At 35.4% G+C, this 21620-nt stretch overlaps 1 protein-coding gene and 1 long non-coding RNA gene across 9 annotated transcripts; one reads left to right on the forward strand and one right to left on the reverse strand.

Annotated features, from left to right (window-relative positions):
* LOC103828516 lies at positions 1–13681 on the reverse strand. The gene is made up of 2 exons (XR_625308.3): positions 1234–13681; positions 1–1134 (listed from the first exon to the last, which is right to left on the reverse strand). It is a non-coding gene; the product is annotated as an uncharacterized LOC103828516 (long non-coding RNA).
* A 412-nt stretch (positions 13682–14093) lies between these two features.
* On the forward strand, positions 14094–18004 carry LOC103828518 (zinc finger CCCH domain-containing protein 18). 8 transcript variants are annotated; one of them, XM_033275385.1, is made up of 8 exons: positions 14094–14707; positions 14793–14835; positions 14962–15125; positions 15649–16522; positions 16628–17052; positions 17137–17274; positions 17337–17439; positions 17524–17905. In XM_033275385.1, exons 4-8 carry the CDS (start codon positions 15678–15680, stop codon positions 17618–17620), a joined length of 1608 nt encoding a protein of 535 aa, XP_033131276.1. In that variant the 5' UTR covers positions 14094–14707; positions 14793–14835; positions 14962–15125; positions 15649–15677; the 3' UTR covers positions 17621–17905. The 8 variants fall into 8 exon arrangements, with proteins under 8 accessions (XP_033131276.1, XP_033131277.1, XP_033131278.1 ...); XM_033275386.1 differs by having other exon boundaries at positions 14793–14829; XM_009104114.3 differs by having other exon boundaries at positions 14095–14707; positions 14962–15048.
* The last annotated feature ends 3616 nt before the right edge of the window (positions 18005–21620 follow it).

The raw sequence follows: 21620 nt of genomic DNA on the forward strand, positions 1-21620 counted from the left end.
GAAATAAAAAGAAGATTGCATTTGCCTGAAGAAAATTCTTATTCTTGTTTACACAATCTCTTAGTTATGAAGAGGGACCACATCAACTTGGTATCACAACACTTTGTTCTACAATTTTTTTTCTTTTTCACAAACACATCACCACTACTCTACGAAGATCAGAAAAGGGAAGCAAGTTGCGGCTCCAGACGTACCTGTCGAGCCCATGACGACCACTAAAGATCGGCTTGAGGGATTGGAGACAAGCTGCGGAATGATGCAAGACGAAATGCAGAAGCTGAAGATGGCTATGATGGACATGTTGGGAGATGTCGATGATAAGTTCAATCGCTTGATGGACATAATGGCTGGTAACCATGATCAGGTGACTCCAACACCTTACATAATAGTCCACGACCTGAAAGACACCATCTGAAGAATCCGATACATCAGCGAGAAGAACAGGTAACCCCATTGCTATGGCACCTCTCGCTCCAAACCACTGTCCTGTAAAACTGGAATTTCTGAGATTTTCAGGAGAAGACCCAACTGAGTGGGTGAGCAAGGCTAACCATTACTTCAACTACCAAGGGATGCCACTGGACCAACAAGTCAGTTTTAGTTCTTACCATCTCGATGGGGTTGCAAACGAATGGTGGCAGGTGATCTCCAAGGCTCTCCGTGAAGATCAAATACCAATCAGATGGATGGTGTTTGAAGAGGAGTTGTGGGGCAGATTTGGACCTACTGACGGGGAAGATTTCCATGAGGCCTTATCAAGAGTTCGCCAAACCGGCACCTTAAGCGACTACCAACAAGAATTTAAACGTCTGCATAACAAGGTCAGAGGCTGGTCGCAACAAGCCTTAGTTGGGACATTCATGGGTGGCCTTCATCGATCAATTGCGGATGGGATCCGTATGTTTCGTCCAAAAACACTGAAGGAGGTGATCAATTACACCCGTCTGATGGATGGCCATCTCCAGCGACAGAGGAGAAGAGCGGGACAAACCAAATCACAGGCACGTAATTTTCCTCCTCAGAATTTCCCACCACGCAACACATCAGATCAGACACCAAAGAAACAAAGTTGGGAGGAACTTAAGCGGAAGAGAAGTGTTGGTCGTTGCTTCAGTTGTGATGAACGGTTCACACCTGGAAACCGATGCAAGCAACCACAGGTATTCATAATGGAAGGAGAACATGAATCACATGATTAATCTGGAGACGAGGAGACAGTAGAAGAACATAAACCTGAAAGAAACCTGAAATTACGATGTACACTCTTGGCGGTTGGGATTCGACCCGTACTCTGCAACTCCACGCTTCGATTCAAAAGAATAAACTGGTGGCTTTGATCAATAGTTGTTCTACCCACAATTTCATCAGCGACAAAGTTGCTCGGGAATTGAAGCTACATCTCCTGTCAGTGTCCGTGTGGCCAATGGATCTCGCAAGTTGGACGGCCTCTGTATCATCATGGGTGGCAAGACTTTCACGGTGACCCTATACGCACTAACCTTGGTGGACTTTGATTTAGTAATGGGTATAGAATGGATGGCGAGTCTAGACCCAACTCTTTGTGATTGGAAGGCTCAAACTATGGAATTTTCATGGGCCGACAAAGTGGTCATTCTCCATGGGCTGCAGCCCACAAAGTTGTAGGCTACTCTACATGAGACTTTCACACGGGAGGCCCGTCGTGGACAGGTAATTTTTTCCATTACTGTAGCTCAGCCCAATGAGCACGACCCACCTACTCCCGACGAGATCCAACGTCTTGTCTCGGAATTCGGCGATCTATTCCAGCCACGGACTTAACTTGCCACCAAAATATCAAATAGAACATCGAATCACGCTGAAGGAAGGTACAGATCCAATCAATGTTCGGCCTTACCGGTACGCATACTACCAGGAAGATGAAATAGAGTGACATGTCCATGAGATGCTATCATCGGGTATCATCAAACCGAGCGCAAGTCCCTTTGCTTTACCGGGTTTACTAGTTAAGAAAAAAGATGGATCATGGCGGTTCTGCACTGACTATCGCGAACTGAATTTTGCAACAATCAAAGACAGATTTGCAATTCCAACTGTTGACAATATGCTCGATGAGCTACATGGAGCGACAATCTTCACAAAGCTGGACCTGACCGCGGGTTATCACCAAGTTTGAATGCACCCATCAGATATCCACAAGACTGTGTTTCGTACGCATAACATGCATTACGAGTACTTGGTCATGCCTTTTGGGCTCTGTAATGCACCCTCCACCTTCCAAGCTCTCATGAACGAAGTCTTCCAGCCACTGCTAAGAAAGTTGGTACTCGTTTTTTTTATGATAGGAACACTTGCAACATGTCAGAGATATTTTTCACATTTTGCGTCAACACAAACTGGTGGTGACATACAAAAAGTGTGCCTTCGGTCAACGGGAGTTGGAGGAGTGAAAGCGGATAGACAGAAAATCTCAGCGATGCTTGACTGGCCCATGCCAACTATGATCACAGAACTGCGAGGCTTCCTTGGTCTTACCGGTTACTATCGGAAATTTGTCCGCAGCTATTGTTTTAATTGCTCGTCCACTGACAAACCTGTTGCACAAAGGTCAATTCACGTGGACAGAAGAAGCAAACAAATCATTCACGGAACTGAAACAAGCGCTTACCTCTACACCAACCTTGGCGCTTCCAAATTTCTCATTGCCTTTTGTGATCGAAACTGATGCCTCAGGAGAAAGAATTAAAGTTGTTCTATCACAGAATGATCAACCAATCACATTCATGAGTAGAACCTTGGGTGTCTCGAAGCAGTCCTGGTCTACATATGCAAGGGAAATGCTGGCAAATGTCATTGCGATCAGAAAATGGCGTCCTTAGCTCATTGGCTGTTGCTTTGTCATCCAAACTGACCAACTGAGCTTGCGCTATTTTCTGGAGCAGCGTATACTCACACCAGAGCAACAAAAATGGATGGGAAAGCTCGTCGGGTATGATTACGAGATCACTTATAAACCAGGACGCTCGGACTGTGCAGCAGGACGCTCGTACTGTGTAATAGGTCTCTCCTGATGAGATTCTAGTGGAGCTTAACACCATCTGGCTACAACAAACAATCGGATGAAGCAGCTGGCAGATTCCAAGAGTCGTGATGTTCAGTTCGAAGTGGGAGATTTGGTTCTGCTAAGGAGTCAGCCGTACAGACAGAAGACATTATTTTGACGCAGTTCACAGAAACTCTCACATCATTTCTATTGTCCTTTTCAAATTGAATCACGTATCGGCACTGTGGCTTACTGTTTAACACTTCCTGAAGGTACAAAAATTCACCCAGTCTTTCATGTTTATTTACTCAAACCATGGAAAGGCAGCGACATTCCAGTCATAGGCAAGCTACCACCCATGCGTGACAACGTCGTCCTGAAGTAAAACCCTGAAGCAGTCTTGCAAGAACATGTGAACATGAAAGAAAATACGAAGGAAATTATTGTTCAATGGATCGGGGTGGCTTACACGCAGATGAGGCAACTTGGGAATCTTCTGGGCAGATAAAAGCAAGCTTTGCAGAATTTGTGCAGAAGCTTGAGGACAAGCTTCAACTTCAGCAAGGGAGTATTGATGAGTAAGATGACGTACAAGACGTTAGAGTTGGAGGGAGAAATTCAAGCAGAGAAAGGGGACCAAATCAACGTTACCACGATTGAGTCTATGTTTTTAATTTCCGTTTGTTTTTGTTTCAGCAAATAATACTTAGTCCATTCTGTTTCTAACATGTAGGACCAGAGTAACACATGTGCACTTTTCGATTTCCCATTTCCTTCCTGTTTTGTTTGAACGCGTAGTTCTTTCTTTCTATATAAGAAAAGCCAAAAAGAAATAAAAGGGAGATTGCATTTGCTTAAAGAAAACTTTTATTGTGTTCTTGTTTACACAATCTCTTTGATCTGAAGAGGGACCACATCAAAGTGATTTAATAACCAATACTCCAGTTAAGAAATGGTATAACCACTTCTATATGACGAGAAACAAGAGTTAGTCCGTAAGGTTTATCTCAGCCTAACTTCGGATGTGATAGACTGGTATGAAACTATACTACGAACATAAACTATACCGTTTTTTCTTTGTTATTGGTTTGCAAGATATACACCTGATTTTGAATGCAAGCTCTCCAGCCTCCATATGGGGATCCAGCTCTCAAAGAAAAGATCTGGAAACTACATATAAGGACTAAATTGAAACATTTTGTGGCATATCTTATAAATATGCTGGTTTTGGCTGAACATATAATTCTACATTTGGTAAACATACAAGGGCAACAATCCTTCTCTTCTCAACAAAATTTGTTTTCTTCTTGGCTACTTTGGAATATATGGAAATCAAGAAACCTTTTTATATTTCGTAAAACGAAAATATAGTGTTGGACATAGTGTTGGACATCTGTGGATAATGCAAAATTGCTGTTGTGGAAGAATGTATTTTGAAAAAATTATGCCTAGACCTATTTTTCTACTCTCTCTTTACGTTTACACATATTTTGGATATGTCGTGTACTTTCTAATGGTGTATTTACTAAAAGACCCTTCCATTTTACCTAACTTAAAACAATCTCATCCATTACAAATCTTTTCGTTTCCTCACCGTCAATAATTTTTCTTTGTTTCCTGAAAAAAAATCTAAAAACTAAAGAAATAAAAAAATATGTTTATGTCGGTGTTCTAGATTATCAATTTTTTTAAAAAAATCTTGAAGTCTCTCTTGACTAAATCAAAGAGTCGTTCTTCCATTAACAAAGCTTGTGTATCTCTCGCTGACGGTATGCATAGTGTCTCTGACGATTGTTGGATGCGACTTGTACCAGATCTGTCTGTGGCGGAAATGTTGCAGGTTAGAAGACGGCGGTCTTATGGAGTTCCAGCAAGCCGTGTGTAGTAGAGCAATCTCTGGAGAGGTTGGCGTTTAGGTTTGATGGTTTTTGTTACATGTGGTTAGTGGTTAGTAACATATACAAGGTCATTCGACATCCATCAAAGTTACTCAGACTCTACATAACTGCAGACTCTCCATACAACCCTTTTAACTCTGACCACAAATCCTTAATCTCAAACCACAAAACGTCAAACCCTATTGACCACAAGTTATGAGTCTAACTAACCCCATTGGTATTTGTGGTTGTGAAACACTGACCACTAACCACACAACCAATCACTAACCACACATCAATCTGGCAATCCATACAATATGTTACTAACCACGAACCACATGTAACAAAAAATACAAACACTTTCACCATGAATATCTTAACTCACAACAACTTAGTAACCAGACTTCTTATATTTGTTTTTGGTTTCTTGATGTTATTTTGTTGTGTAAATTTTGCAAATTCCATTAATATTTGTTTTTGACCACAGTTGTCGTAAACAACTCTCATGTGTCTTGTGTTTATGTCTTTCACATCCATAATTTTATTGACCACGTTTTGTTATCCACGATTGATATATATTTTTACCAAATAAGAAAAATTCAATTTAATATATATTTGAAATATACACATATGGATATCAAAACAAAAAGAAAAAATTATGTTTATTTTATATATATATATTAAATATGAAATATTAATGTATAAGATATGGGAGGTGTAAAGATTGTAACTAAATAAAAAGTTTCACTCGCCGAACGTCTAGCTAATTTCAGAGAAGAAAGAAGATAAGAGCCAGCAATTAATAAACCTATGTTACCGCTTTTGGTAGCAATGTACTGCTTTTAATGAAAGTCGTCTGATTCCTTCCAAAATAGCTAAATCTAACGGCTCACAATAAATCTCATTGTTTCTGTACCTACCAATTTACTGCAACCGAACCATCTAACTAGAATCTCAGAGCTAGTTGCTTGTTCCCTTTTAACTTAACCACAACTACAATCTTGTTCAACAAAAGGGATTTTTGGGAAGGAAAACAATTAAAGTAAGTCAAATAGTACCCTTCAGTCCTAAAGTATGTAAACATGCAAACAAACCTGGAAAAGTAACCTTACACGTAAACAGCTCATGTATTTTGAGCACTATTCTACCTCAGGCCGCCTATTTGCCCCAACAATATGTGTATACTGCATCACGAACTTTGTTTTGGAAGAGGCCTATGGTCGGCTCCCTTAAATGTAATTTTGATGCGGCTTTTGATCTTTATTCTGGTCAAGTACATGGAGGCTGGATTTTATGTGATTGTAATGGTGATACTACATTGTGGGGCTCCGGTGTTTTAGGGGACGCAATTTCAAGTTTTGAATCTGAAACTAAAGTACTTATCAAGCAATGCAAATAATATTTCAATTTTCTAATCTCTTTGAAGTAGATTCAGAAATGTGGTTCGTGTTGATTGAAAGATCGTTAAACAAACAAGCTTTGAGGATGTGCAAAGGTATGATCTAGCAATTACTTGGATAGATTGAAGGATCACTCTAAGGTTGGTGGAGTGGATAAACCTTGCACCGAATGAGCTAAAAAGCACAAACAATCAAGAGATGTGGGTCGAGAAGTGACACAAGAGGTGCGGAAAGTCTCTTGATACTACCAACTTCTAATCCTGAAGATATTACACACTCCGACGACTCAGAAGATAAGATGTTCGATGAAGAACAAACCATTCAACAAGTTAAAAGAAAAAGGTTTTATTAAAAAGTTGAATGAATAAAACAATACAATCGCAAGCCTTTATATAATAGGCTAAGCTATGGGCTGGATGGTTTGGTTGCTAAGCTAAGGTCTAGTACATGAAGTGTCTCTAAAGCTGGCACTGATCTGATGTGGTTTGCAACACTGCAGAGGTAAAAGTAGTAAGTTTAAAATTGTGTGAGTCCATGCTGTTTTCAAACCTCTTTCACAGGACTACTCTATGTTTTGCTTGAGTACAAGCAAAATGGTAAGTCTGGGGGAGTGATATACCATAGATTTTATCCATTATTAGCCATGGTATATAGATGTTTTAAGATATATTTACTACGATATAGAGACTATTTAGAGTATTTACAGGTTTATGGACGATTTGGAGAAAAGTGGTGATTTTAGTGTCTTTTGGAGCCTTTTGAGTGCAGAGCTGCACAGACGCATCAGATGTTTAGCTATGGATGGAGACCTTCCCACCGTTAGATTAAGCCCATCTTTTGACACAAGATGGCGCTTTGAGTTATATTTCCAATGCCACCAGTAGCAGAGGTTATGCCTGTTTTACTGAAAAGTGCTTAGTCTGCCTTGCGAGACGAAGCTGTCGAGGAGATGAAGGACTGTCGATTGATAGACCATGGATTTGACCCACTTTTACCCATTCTTTATAAGTGTTTTAACTACTAATTATTATATTATAGAGTCTATTTTGAATAATTATAGGATCATGAGTGGTTTGGATAAAAGTGTTGATTTTGGAGTATTTTGGAGATATTTGGAGTAACACTCGAGGGACCATTGAGCTCGACCATCAGTATATGGAAGAGGAATCATCGATCGATGTTCACATCTTGACATCGATCGACAGTGACATTGACCATTCCAGTTCAGCGGATGGCCGAGCCGGATCGAACACATGGCCAGCTCGGCCATCCCCCGAGCTGGAACTACATGAATGCATAGTTTCAGTAATTGTAAAACTACATGAACGCATAGTTTCAGTAAATACCTCTGCCTTCTTGTCTACTTCTCGAGCATGCCCAGGACTCAACGTCTTCTTCTTCGTCTTCTGAATCCTACAATCACTTTCTTCATCATCACTCTCCGATTCAGAGGATGAACATACTTCTTGAACCACTTCAGTCAATGCGGGAACAACTTCAACAATTACAAGCTGAAGAGCTAGTGCAAAACCTTTCAGTGCGATTGTATTTTGAGAAAGAGATATCTCATCTCTTTTTTTGATACTAGTTATCAGCATGTCGAACGCGACATGACCCCATGGATACGCAAAAAACTCATCAAGATCCACCAAAAGGTCTGCATAATCTTTATCATCTTCATCTTGAGGTTAGTGGAAAGCAACACAGACGAAATAAGGGCCAGGCATGCGACTTTGATCCGAAGCTCTTTATCGGTAACAGATTTTTTTTGGAGCATTTTCAATGCTCTTGAAACGCTCATATCTTCGACAGCACCAAACAACTCAGGCCAATACAGTTTTATCTTTAATTGCTCTCTTCTTCTTTGCCTTTGGTTTCTCCGGAATTTCACCACAGGCTAAACCGGCTACAATGGAAAATTCACAAAGTGAGAACCGTATCGACTTCCCCGCAAACCGGAACCACGCCTCATGTTTCTTTTCTACTTTCAACTGCCTTGAAAGAAGAAATCTAGCAAATCTCCCGGAAAATGCAGGTTTCTCAGCAATTTCAACAAGCTTCCCAAAAGACGACGCCCGTAAATACTGAATCTCGTCTTCATGTAGGGAATTCAAAACGGTATTTATGATCCGCGAAGATTGATAGGTTAGAACTCTAACTCCAACTGGTTCCTCCCCATCGGCGAACATCTTTTGGGGTAGATCTTCAAAGATTTCTTCACATGCAGTAGCCGAAACTTCACCGGCTCGAGACTCCATTTGAGGGATTTCGAAGAGATTTTACTTTGATCTGAAAAGAGAGAATGATATGAAGATGAAAGAGAGAATGAAAGAAAGAAAAACCGTAAACAGTTCACCCAATGGTTTCTTGCAAAATTGATAGTTTTCGAGATGAAATGTCATCTCTTTTCATAATTAATGCACAAGCGTGCTTGAAAGAACAATGTAGAGGTTGGGTCAGACTCTATTGAAGTCTTTCCTTCAATATGTGACCGGTTACAGAGTGGCAAATTCGCCATTATAAAAATTACACAGGAGCATAGTCATATGGCTAATAAAAAACGTTTTCGTAGTTATATACCGCAATTTCCCTATAAAATATTGGTAAATCGTAATCCCTGGTCATACTCAAGTTCATCAACTGGATATACGCTACGGTCACGACTATCATAGGAGGTGTTATCGAATTAATGTGTTCAATGGAATTTAATGGAATTCAAATTCAAAATGAAATCCACTGTTATTGGATTGAGATTTGTTAGATGGAATATGAATTCTATCAAAATCACCTGTTATTCAATTTTTTTCTAGACTTTGTCAGAATTTACTTTTAATGGAATTTGATGTACCTTTTTTTTTTCTATATGAAAAATTAGACTAAACAACTTCCTACGTTTTTTGCTAGGATGTTGGATTTCTTCAAATATGTCTTCTCTCTTTTCACGGGACCCATAGAAATATAAGGTTGACTGAGATGGTAGTCTCTTGACTTTTTTATAAAAAAAATATATTCTTGGTGTTTCGCGGTTGATCTTCTTCTTTCCATTAATTTTATTTTCTTGTTTCTGGGTCTGATCGAGGTCGCTATTGTTTTTAGATGTCAAAAAAAAGATTATGGATATGATAATTGATATGCTCCATGGTTAATTGGGTTAATTGAAGTGGGATGTCTCTTGAATTTTTTGTTAATGTATCTGTGGTGTCTGCGTTTAGCAACACCAATGCATGTTATTGGAAACCATGAAAGTCCTCCACCTTCGTCTGAATGTTAACCGTTTAGTAACGTAAATTATTATTATTATTTTTGAAAAAATCAGTAGTTTTTTAAGCAAAACAAATCATAGCAGTTATCAAATTCCACGACTAAATCCACATGTATTGTAGTGGAATCATCAAATTCCATTGAAATATACTCAAATTTTAATTATAACTAGATTCTGAGGGTATATTTTTTGTTTTATATATGTTTAGAAAAATTAATTTTTATATTTGTGTTTTTTTGTAATCATATTTGGGTAAAAATTAAATTATTAATAAGACTTTTTGATAATTGTATTGAATTTGTGATACTGCATAACTATAGACTTGTGTCGCCATTTCACACATTAATTTTGTAATTTATTCTTCAATTGTTATTAATTTTTTTAATGCATTAAATATTGACAATATATTATCAATCTTTTTCCAAATGAAAACATATTTTGGTTCCATAAATATAAATGTGATAATTTTAGGTTTAAAAACAAATATATTATATTTGGGTTTCTATAAGATATTATTTGGGTTCGCTGGTGAGCAAAAAATTAACTAATGGGTCTGTGATTATTCAACAAAACCCCGAATCATCGTTCTCGTACAACCTATTTCACCAAAATATTTTTTTTTAACACATTTGACCAAATCGTATCTCTTCACTTCCATCTAAACCGTGAATTGTATATACAATATTATCATTTTTTGTTATTGTAGTTGAATAGTTGATCCCCATCGGAAACTAACACAAGCACACCGTCTTGCTAAACAGAAACCTAGATCCATAAGCTCCTCAAGTTTTTAAATGAATAACTCGGCCTTGGTCTTTTAAACAGAGTACCATGTCGTGTTGCAGTTTTTTGGTTTTCAAATAAATCTATTCTATTAAAACAGAAGTGTGACCAATTGATAAAATTAGGGTCCAACTAATTTTAAAAAATTTGATTATTTTATAACTGTATTAGTTTAATTAAATGAAGAACACGATCTGTTTCTCGCAAAGTTGATCGGTTACATTTCTCTCTACATAAAGCAGTTGTATTTATGGAACTTGTGATCGATCTTATTTCATAGGAGTAATAATACCTTCGGCCCTCCATGTCGGATGAAGTGTTCAATGGTGAATATGATTTGAGATGTGTTTAGAGATGAAAGAAGAAGGCAAACGTATGAGATGATGGCTGAATTGATCTGTTAAGGGATTTCTAAAGTGGTTTGTTGAGGATTTTGGCGATTTTGATGGATTAGCCTCAAAAACCATTTGGATTACAGTGAAATCGTCACTGGTGGTGCTGTGACGGAAACCAGAACCAGACGGCATATGTTCATCGGCTTATCTTCTTTACTTCCACGTGTAAGTGTAACACACGTGTTTTTAAAAACTTATGTTTATCTTTTTGTTGTGCAAATTAGGGATGGGTTAATGGGTTTGCTTTGCTGTAAAACTTAAAGACATGGGCTTCAAAAACAAAGCTGTTTGTAGACTTTTACTAATTTAGACTTTAATGCAATGACCGACCAAATTACTATTATTAATACATATATATAAATTTTGATAATATGAGAATTGAGAACGACCATGTTACTAACATTAGAAATAAATTCAGACAATATTACTAAAGTTTTTATAAATATAGAAATATACCAAATTTTTTCAAAATATGATAATTAAATTTATAATTTTAAAAGTAATAAAAATGCAAACTTATAATAAGTTGTTAAAAATGAAAATAGACTAATAATACTTTCTTATTAATAAAAAAATTTGAAAATAGTTTTCATTTTTAAATAATATAATTATTTTTTCAAAATCTGTAAAGTCACAAATTTTCTCAATTTTATGTCAATTTTAGTTTAATAAAATAGATGTAATATTAAAAAAAAAAAAAAAATTTAATCAATTTTTTTAAAGAAATACTATCAGATTTTCTGGATTTTATCGGATCAATCGGCATCCAACTACGGGTTAACATGGGAATTTTGAATGTCTACAAAATTTTATCAGATTTTTAATAAACAAATTTTTCAAAAATATGAACTAGATTATATACGGATTACCGGATTTACATGTTCAATCATAGGTCTAAGTCTATTAAATTAGGATCATGATCGATTTTTAGTTTTAATTTTTTTTGAGAAATTGAATTTTTATATTTGTGTTTTTTTTATAATCTATTAAAACAAAATCATAACTTATTGATAAATGTTATGTCCATTTATGTATTTTCTTTATTTTAGGGACTTTATTATTCTCTTTGATTTTATTGAACATTAACATGTTTAATATAATTACAAATAAAAACACAATTATAAAAATTAAATTTTTAAAAATAAATTTTAAAACAAAAAATGTGTATGCGTCTGAAAGGGCAGGTAAGAATCTATGGCACAAATTTGTAGTTTAACAATTTAATAAATTTCTTACAATTATCAAAATACTTTACTAATCATTTTTAAAAAACATTACGCAAATATGATCACAGATGAAAACACAAATATGATTACAAAAAAATACGTATATGATACAAGGAAAGACACAAGTACATACTTATGAAACTTGATTTATTTAATATACTTACAAAAATTATATATTCTATTAAATTCATATCATACAAAAATATGATTATATAAACACACAAACATATAAATTATATTAGGCAATAATTTTTAAAAGCAAAAAATATACTCGTCCTCTCAAGGACGGGTCAATATCTAGTAAATAATGATAAAACACTTGTATTTGCAGATTCAATCGAGGTTCCAATAATTCATGATGCTTAATTAACCGATCGTCGGAAATGGTACTTAGTTTATTTTCCAAACACAAACCTGTCTATAAATCCAAAATTTTTATTTGAAAGAAGAAAAGTAACTGTTTTGGTAGAGACAATTATTACGTGGATTTCAATAATATTTAGAAGGTGGTTATAGAAGGTAGTTATTTAATATATTTAGATAATTATTTAGATACAGTTATAAATAATTAGTTGGACATAATTTTTTATCAATGGGTCACACTACTGTTTTAATAGAATAGATTAGATAATTATTTAGATACAGTTATAAATAATTAGTTGGACATAATTTTTTATCAATGGGTCACACTACTGTTTTAATAGAATATACTAGATTTTGACCCGCGCTTTCAAAGCGCGGGGATTGTTTTTGAAACATTTCAAATTTATTTGATATAAATTTGTATTTTAATTGTATCTACACTTAAATATTACAAATAGAACATTATATTCAATGTTTTGAAACCCGACCTGATCCGCAGTAAAATTGGCAAATTCGGTGGCTCATATGTAATCCATTTTAGTTTTAAAAAAAACTGTTATTTAAAAATTCTATAAAACCCGTAACAACCGCTAAAACCCGAGATCTGGTTATCGGTTGAGCTGGTAGATGACCCAATATGTAATTTGGTTTGATTTATTATTATATTTAGAATATTGTAATATATATTCATGAATGTTGAGATGAATAGTAAATATATTATGAAAGTGATATTCCAATTTAAATACAATTTTAGTCCAACTAAAATTATATCTTGTTAATGGATCAATATTTGAGAGGATGTATACTAAAAATGAAATAGATTTGAGCATCAATAATGTGTATATGTCTATTACAAATTAATGATTTACGTTTGCAAAAAAAATTGTTTATTTATTTAATTAGTTTACTTTTGTTATTCACATGTTATTAGATATTTTTTGATGTTTTGTCTATGGCTTATTTTAAATTTAGAAGTTAATTTCATTATTCGCATTAGAAATGTAAATATTTATTATTTTATTTTGATATATATTTTTATTATATTTAATTCTTAATTTTTATAATTTATATATATATATATATATAATTATATTTTTAAATAATTATAATATTAACCCTTACTCTCTGGCATCGATTCATGTTAGTGTAATGTTTTATGATATATTTGTGTTAATATATTTGTTCAATTAGTTTATATTTGATATATATGTTACATGTCTCTTTGAGTAACCCGTAAAAAATATATTCATAAACCTATCAACAGTAACATGTTTCATCGTATAATTACTATTAATATTTATTTTATCATATATAAATATATATATATATATATATATATATATATTATATATATATATATATATATATATATATATATATATATATATATATATATATATTTAATACTCTAACTATAAAAATTATATTTTTATGTATTTGGTGAAGGTTTTGAACAATTTGTTTTTTTTTTTGCATTTGGATTAATATATAGTTGTATATATACAAATGAATATATATATATATATATAAGTATTTATTACTTTAATAACTAAAATATAATTGATTAGTTATTTAAATTTCGAATTAATATAAATTAAATTCATTAGTTTAAAAAATAACAGATTAGTTAGTTAGTTCCTTAATTTTAGGTATGATGTATATTTAATAATCAAATTAGATATGAATAGAAATAATAGAAAATATAATTAAATATAATGGTCTAACCTAGACTATTTGTAAGTAGATAAAAATTGCTTTTGTTTTAATAGTATTGATACTGGATTCTTAATATGCATTATCCTTATCCAAAAACACAATTTGCGCGCCACATGTAAATATAATACAAAACAGTTTTTAAAAATACAAAACAGTTGAATCCTGAAGCGTGAAATATGAACAGTCCACTAAATAAAAGAGAAATAAAAGAAAGTCAAAACCACCAAAAGTTTCTGATCTTACGGTTAATTCTTATCTGTGATTTAACGTAATTAAAAAGTCTTAAAATCCCAAGGTTTATTCCTCCAACTAAGTCCCGATATTTGCTGTAACCATATGGAATGGAACTAGTTGTCAAACAAAGTTTTTATTTAAAAAAGAAACAACTCGCAACAAGAATTGGTTTAATTTACAATAATCAAATTAATATGTACCTAGGACTTATCGTTTCTTCTCTCTACCATCCATGATTCCGTTTTACAGTTACTGTAAGTCTGCAAAGATTAAAAAATGTTTTAAGTAATCAAAATAATTGCACGATCTCCCATTTGTTTTTATTCTACGTTTTCTATTTTCCATATTTGTTTACCTTTGTTTTGTTCTTCTCTTTCGTTTGTGGTTCTCACGCTCTTATGATAATTAATTCAACAATGAAACTACAATGTGAGTTGTTTTATTCAATTAAGCCTTTGAATTTTCTTCACGCACAGACTTATTCATTTTTCATTTTTCCTTTTACAAAATACAGGTTTGTCCAGCGCCGGCACTGACCACAATTGTCATTAGTATTGGTACTTATGATTAAGTGGTGTTCGATTTTTCAAAGTTTTTTTTTTCTCTCACATGAACAAAGATCATTAACTCTGTCTGGATTTGTGTTAAACGCATTTATTTCTCACAATCATTTTCATTTACAGAAGCACATTGTCGAAGAGAAACGCTGAAGGCATATATGAGTCTATGAACACATGATCGAGGAAATTCACAAACAGATACATTAAAAGGTTAAACATCTAATTTTTGTTGGTTTGTTCGTTACCGTTAATCTTAATATAAGAACCCTTCTCCTCATTGCTTTCAGGTAATCCATTTTCTAGTTTTCTGAATCGCTGTTATTCTTCGATAGAGTTTAAATTATTGAAAGAAAGACTGTTTTTAGGGAAGATTTTTGCAATATATATATATTTTTTTTTGAGTTTGCGAGGTTGTTCCTTAATAATATTCAAAAACATTTTGTTCAAAAAAAACAAATATACAAAAACCCGAAAGACTCGGAAAACATACTAGTGGGATGTTAAAATGCTTTTTCTTAAAGTAAATGGGAACTGTACTTTTCGAGGTCAAATGTTGTTTTGAACGTATAAGCATGACTTAGATCCAGTCTCGTTGTTTTTATCCATAACGTTGTCTGTTATCATTGACTTACAACGTAAATCCCATTTTTGTACCAATATTAACATGTGCGGTTTTGAGCGAGTCTCACTCTTCTCCTTTTTTTGGTCTCAACTTGTCGTTATGTTACTTTTGATTCATCCATCCATATAAGTGTTTCACTAAAAATTTGTGGAATAATAATTAATTTTTGTATGATTTGCTTTTTGCAGAAGAAGTGATAAGACGGATATTATTGGAGATGAATTTCACAGAATCGATGAACGTTGTGCACAGTAGAATCCAACAACTTGAACCTGAAAATGCATCAAAAATCATCGGTTATCTCTTGATGCAAGACCATGGGGACCTTGACATGATCCGTCTCGCCTTCTGTCCAGATTCTGTGATGCATTCCATGATCAACTTCGTGAAATACGAATTAGCTAAAGATCCTCGTTACAACAGCCCTCCTTCTGATCACGCTCCTACGCTTAGTTTCGGATCATTCACTGGTTCATCTATCCAGCCTCCCTCCGTTTCGGTTTCTCCTCCTCTGAGAACCGGTTATTGGGAGAACTCAACCGAGGTGGATTCGTTGCATAGCAATGTTCAGTTCTTGAACTTTGAGGATTCTATGACGAGCCCTGAGTTCTCTAATGGCTTCTTCTCTCGAGATCATCAATGCTTGCCTTTAAGAACAAGCAGGAGATCACCAAGTTTACCCGAGTTTCCAGTAAAAATATGTCATTACTTCAACAAAGGGTACTGCAAACATGGCCACAACTGCCGGTATTTCCACGGGCAGATCATACCGGAGAGAGAGGGTTTCTCTCAGATGTTTAATCCAAACAACTTAAGTGATGAAGAACATGTTGTTTCTCCCGGATCACTTGAGAAACTAGAAGGAGAGATCATCGAGCTGCTCAAATCGAGAAGAGGCGCTCCAATTTCCATTGCTTCTTTGCCAATGATGTACTATGAAAAATACGCAAGGACCCTTCAAGCTGAAGGATATCTCACAGAGTCACAAAGACATGGCAAAGCTGGCTATAGCCTCACCAAGCTTCTTGCTCGCTTGAACAACACAATCCGCCTCATCGATAGGTTAGTTAGTTAGTTAGTTAGCTAGTTAAATGATGAGTTTTTGGGCTCATCTAAATTTTTGTTTCATTGCTAATTCTTGTGAGCAAATGCTATCTGAATTTTCAGGCCTCATGGTCAACATTCGGTCATATTAGCAGAAGATGTATCGAAGTTTGTGGAATACATGGGAGAGAGAAACGAACATGGAGCCATCCTTCCTGGTTCCAGGCAGATTTACTTGACCTTTCCGGCAGAGAGTAGTTTCACTGAACATGATGTCTCAAACTACTTCTCTAAATTCGGACATGTTGAAGATGTGAGGATTCCTTGTCAACAGAAGAGAATGTTTGGATTTGTAACATTTGTTTACACAGAAACCGTCAAACTCATTCTCGTTAAAGGCAATCCTCATTTCATATGCGGGGCCCGTGTTCTCGTCAAGCCTTACCGGGAAAAATCACGCTCTAGTCGATACCTTGACAACAACAAGCCTCTTCACAGGATGCGGTATGGCTCTCAATACATTGACAGAGACTTGGAGATGAACACATGTTAGTAGCTATTAAACTCAAATTAGTTTGCACTAATATTTTGTTTTATAGTTTTATTTAACTGTTTTCCTTTGGTGTCTAAAGTGCCACCACGAGTTAGCGAGAGCTCAAGACTACTGAGGAAGCAGTTTCTTGAGGAACATGAGCAATCAGTTTCGAAGTCTTTACCTACCAATTACTCTTATCTTGGCTTCTCCGATGACTTCAGGACAACATCAGATGGTAAATATACTCTTATATTTCAGAAAACGCAGATTCAATTGCCTAACATTTTTAATTTATAGCGGAGCAAGAGGAACAAGTAGGACGGTTGTGCTATCTGCTGGACTATTTGAACACTGAAGAAAATGTCATGAACATAACCACAAACTACAAAGACACTGATCGGTACAATGAATATGATCTTAACACACATTTAGACCTTTCCTCTTTATTTGATTGATCATATGATGTTTTTTCCGCTTTGTTCAGGAGAATCCATTGTGATCCTTTGGACAACCAAGTCTTGAACTTACCAGAGAGTCCTTTTTCTTCCCTTTCTGGGAAGGAGATTTCGACAGTTACCTAGAGATGAAGAGATTAATAACTAACCAAAAGGGAGAAGAAGATAGGAACATAAAGGTTAGAGGAAATTCCCAAATATCTAATAATCATCCAGTCGGCAAAAAGAGTCTTCTTTATATTCTTCTTGCCTGGAAACCTTAGCATCATTAGCAATAATAACGCCTAAGTGATAAAAAAAGAAGAAGAGAGGTGACAGACACTTTCGTTACTACAGCATGCGCCTAGCAGAGGGACATAAAAGTACAGGGGTTTCATTAATAATTGAAATCTGTCAAAAGGTTTACTTTTCTGTTTCATTCTCTCTTATCAACTTTTATGATGCTGATATAACATATCTCATTGTGACATATGACAATCATTCTAGTTTTAAAAACCAAGGTTTAATGTTTGCTGGTATAGTTTCTTCAAGTTTTAACTAGAAATTACTGCCATCAATATTAATATATCTCGTCCATAAAAGACCAATACAAATGTTTAGTTTGATGAAAGTAAAAGTAAAATACATGTTATTCTTCCATCATCTGCAATATCTAAACGCAAGTTTGGAACTAAATTATGATACGACAACAAATACTGATACAATCAATAGGCTACACGCCCCGATTCAAAACAAGAGAAAAAAATGTTATACTATTCTAGACATCAAGTAAATTTTAAACTAATTATTGGAATTCAAGTGTTTTGTATTAATTTTACTAGGGTTATTGTAATTGTGAATTTTGCGTTTTGAGTTGTTTTTCAAGTTTTTTTTTGTTATAGGGTTAGAGTTGTGATGATGAACTGTGTATGCATTGTTTTCCATTTATGAAGGACTAAACTGTGTTAGTAATGTGATTGATATAGTTCGGGTTGTTGTTTACTGTGTCACTGAGACTTATTGTTTGTTTGTCTTTTTAATTTGAATTTTGTAATGTTGATAGTACATAAATTATATTAAAGTTGTTGAGAGCTTTAATGCACCTATTGGAGCTGTTCAAACACCTCATCTTGATCATGAGGAGGGGGAAGTGAGCCTGAAACTCAAAAAAATGGCCAAGATGGAGCCGGCTTGAGTGAGGAAGGAGAAGAGAGTAACTCAGGCTCTCATCATCAAGGTGAGCAAGGCCAAGGAGATGTAGAAGCTCAGGCGGAAGTACAAGAACCGAGTGTCCAAGATGATCCGGTTCAAGAGCAACCATTATTGAGGAGAAGCACAAGGCTGAGGAAAGATCCTTCTAGCTGGGTAAACACGAGAGTGTACTACAATGCCCAGGTTGTGGAGCATCCTTCTCAGGCCGTGTGCTCCTTTGCTCAATACCCTGAAGAGCATTGTGCTTTTATGGTGAACTTGAGAGTTATGTCCCAAGAAGCTATGAAGAGGCAATGTTGGATAAAGAATGGAAGGAATCAGTAGGAGCTGAGACAAGAGCTATGATAAAGAATGACACATAGTATGAGAGTGAGTTATCTAAGGGAAAGAAAGCTGTGACTAGTAGATGGATCTTCACTATCAAATACAAGGTTGATGGGCATATTGATAGGAAGAAGTCAAGACTTGTTCTAAGAGGCTTCACTCAAACCTATGGAGAAGATTATATTGAGACATTTGCACCAGTAGCTAAGCTACATACAATCCGGATTGTATTAAGCTGGACTGTGAACCTCGGATGGGGCTTATGGAAAATGGATGTGAAGAATGCCTTTCTACAAGGAGAACTTGAGGATGAAGTCTATATGCATCCTCCACCAGGCTTGGAACACTTGGTGAAGAAGAGAAACGTATTGAGACTGAAGAAAGCAATTAATGGATTGAATCAATCATAAGGAGCTTGGTACAACAAGCTTAGTACCACCTTGAATGGCCGAGGCTTCAAGAAGTATGAACTAGATCACACTCTCTTTACTCTCGTCACTCCCTCAAGTATGATAGCACTCCTTGTGTATGTTGATGATAGATATCATTATCACATGAAGTGATAAGGAAGGTATCATAGCAACCAAGGAGTTCCTTAAGTCCATGTTTGAGATTAAAGATTTGGGAGAAATGAAATACTTCCTTGGGATTGAGATATGTAGATTCAAGGAAGGCTTGTTCATGTCACAAAAGAAGTATACATTTGATCTCTTGAAAAGTGCAGGTGCTTATCGAGGCAAGACAGCAAGGATGCCCATGGAGGATGGCTACAAAGTCCCACGAGAGGGGGAGATTGAAGACAGCAAACCATATCAGGATCCTAAACTCTATAGAAAACTAGTTGGAAAATTGATTTATCTTACCATCACAAGGCCTGACATTTGTTTTGCTGTGAATCAGGTGAACCAACACATGCAAGTGCCCAAGGAGCATCATTAGCGCATGGTGGAGAGGATCTTGATGTATCTCAACGGCTCACCAGATCAAGGAGTATGGATGGGCTGCAATGGAAGCACTGAAAGTGGTTGGGTACTGTGATGCGGATTAGGCTGGTGATAGGACTGACCGAAGATCAACAACCGGCTATTATACATTATTAGAGGCAACGTGGTCACTTGGAAGAGCAAGAAGCAGAAGGTGGTGTCTTATTCAAGTGCAGAAGCTGAGTATAGAGCTATGCTGAAGCTTATAAACGAGCGAGTATGGATCAAGGGCATCATGAAGCATTTGGAGGTTGATCAAGCCACACCAATGACCATGCATTGTGATAACCAAGCTGCCATCCACATTGCCTCCAACTCGGTGTTTCATGAGAGAACAAAGCACATTGAAGTTGATTGTCACAAGGTGAGGCAGATGATCATCCTAGGAGTTATCTTGCCATGCTACACTAGAAGTGAAGATCAGTTGGCTGATGTGTTCACTAAGGCAACAAGACAAAAGACTATGAAGTCCATTCACATCAGATTGGGACTCATAGATATTGGGAAGAGAAGGAGCTGATCCCCTTGGCTGTGAGGTCTTTACTCTTTTTCCCTCATCAAGGTTTTGTCCCAATGGGTTTTCCTTGGTGAGGTTTTTAATGAAGAAGATTTCATGGCTATCCAAGCTTAGGCTTTCGGACTTTAATCTACAAAGGGACAAAGGACAAAAAAAAATCTATAACCACTAATCTCTTATGGGACAAATGAGTGTAAGTTATGATTATACCCTTAATGAAAGCTCAACATCAACCATTGGATCTAATTCTTCACGTTATAATCTGAGCCGTCCGATCTTTAAAGATGAAATATTTACAATAATGTCATTAATGAAACTTGTCTCTCAGCCGATGGATCTTATGAGTCTGTTTTAATCTTAGCCATCAGATTTTGTCTGGGTCCCACTGAAAATTTAATCACTCTTCTTCTTCTTCATTTCTTCTTCAACCATACCCAACCACGAAAATTCATTTCCTTCACCAACCAAACCTCTATTCTTCAACTCTTCACCCACAAACCTTTACCTCTGTTTCTTAGGGTATTTTTACAGGTTATGACACCGCGAAACATCCCATTTGCGTCATCCTTGGTTCTGAAATCTATTGGTAAGTGTAAACTCTCTTCCTCTCTCTTTTTTGTCTTTCTCTCTTATGTTTTTATTGTTATTTGTTTCGGTTAAGTCATATAAAATACATGTTAACTGTTAGTCAGATTATAAGGTTGGTTGATATAATTTTGTTAGAGTATGAAACATAAAATTGTAAAAGAAATCGTTTTTGTGTATGGTACAACCGGTACAACTTGTAACTCAAAATTCTTTAACAACTAGTTTCACTGGTACAACTGATGTAGTATTACTAACATTTTTATAGAAAATGTATCATTAGTAAATCTGGTACAACTAAGTGTAACACATTGAATAAGTGGTATTGATACACCTGATATAACTTGTAATAGTCATGTGCAAAATGAACGTCGGATAACTGGTATTACTAGTATAACTTATAACTAGTTTGATATGTAAACCCGTCAAAGTGATAATATAACAGATATTTTTTTACAACCGTAAAACACATATAACTTGTACAACTACTCAATAATATTGTTGTTTTTTACTCATTTCAGGAAGT

Source organism: Brassica rapa, chromosome A07, assembly GCF_000309985.2.
Source record: "Brassica rapa cultivar Chiifu-401-42 chromosome A07, CAAS_Brap_v3.01, whole genome shotgun sequence".
Taxonomy (NCBI): domain Eukaryota; kingdom Viridiplantae; phylum Streptophyta; class Magnoliopsida; order Brassicales; family Brassicaceae; genus Brassica; species Brassica rapa.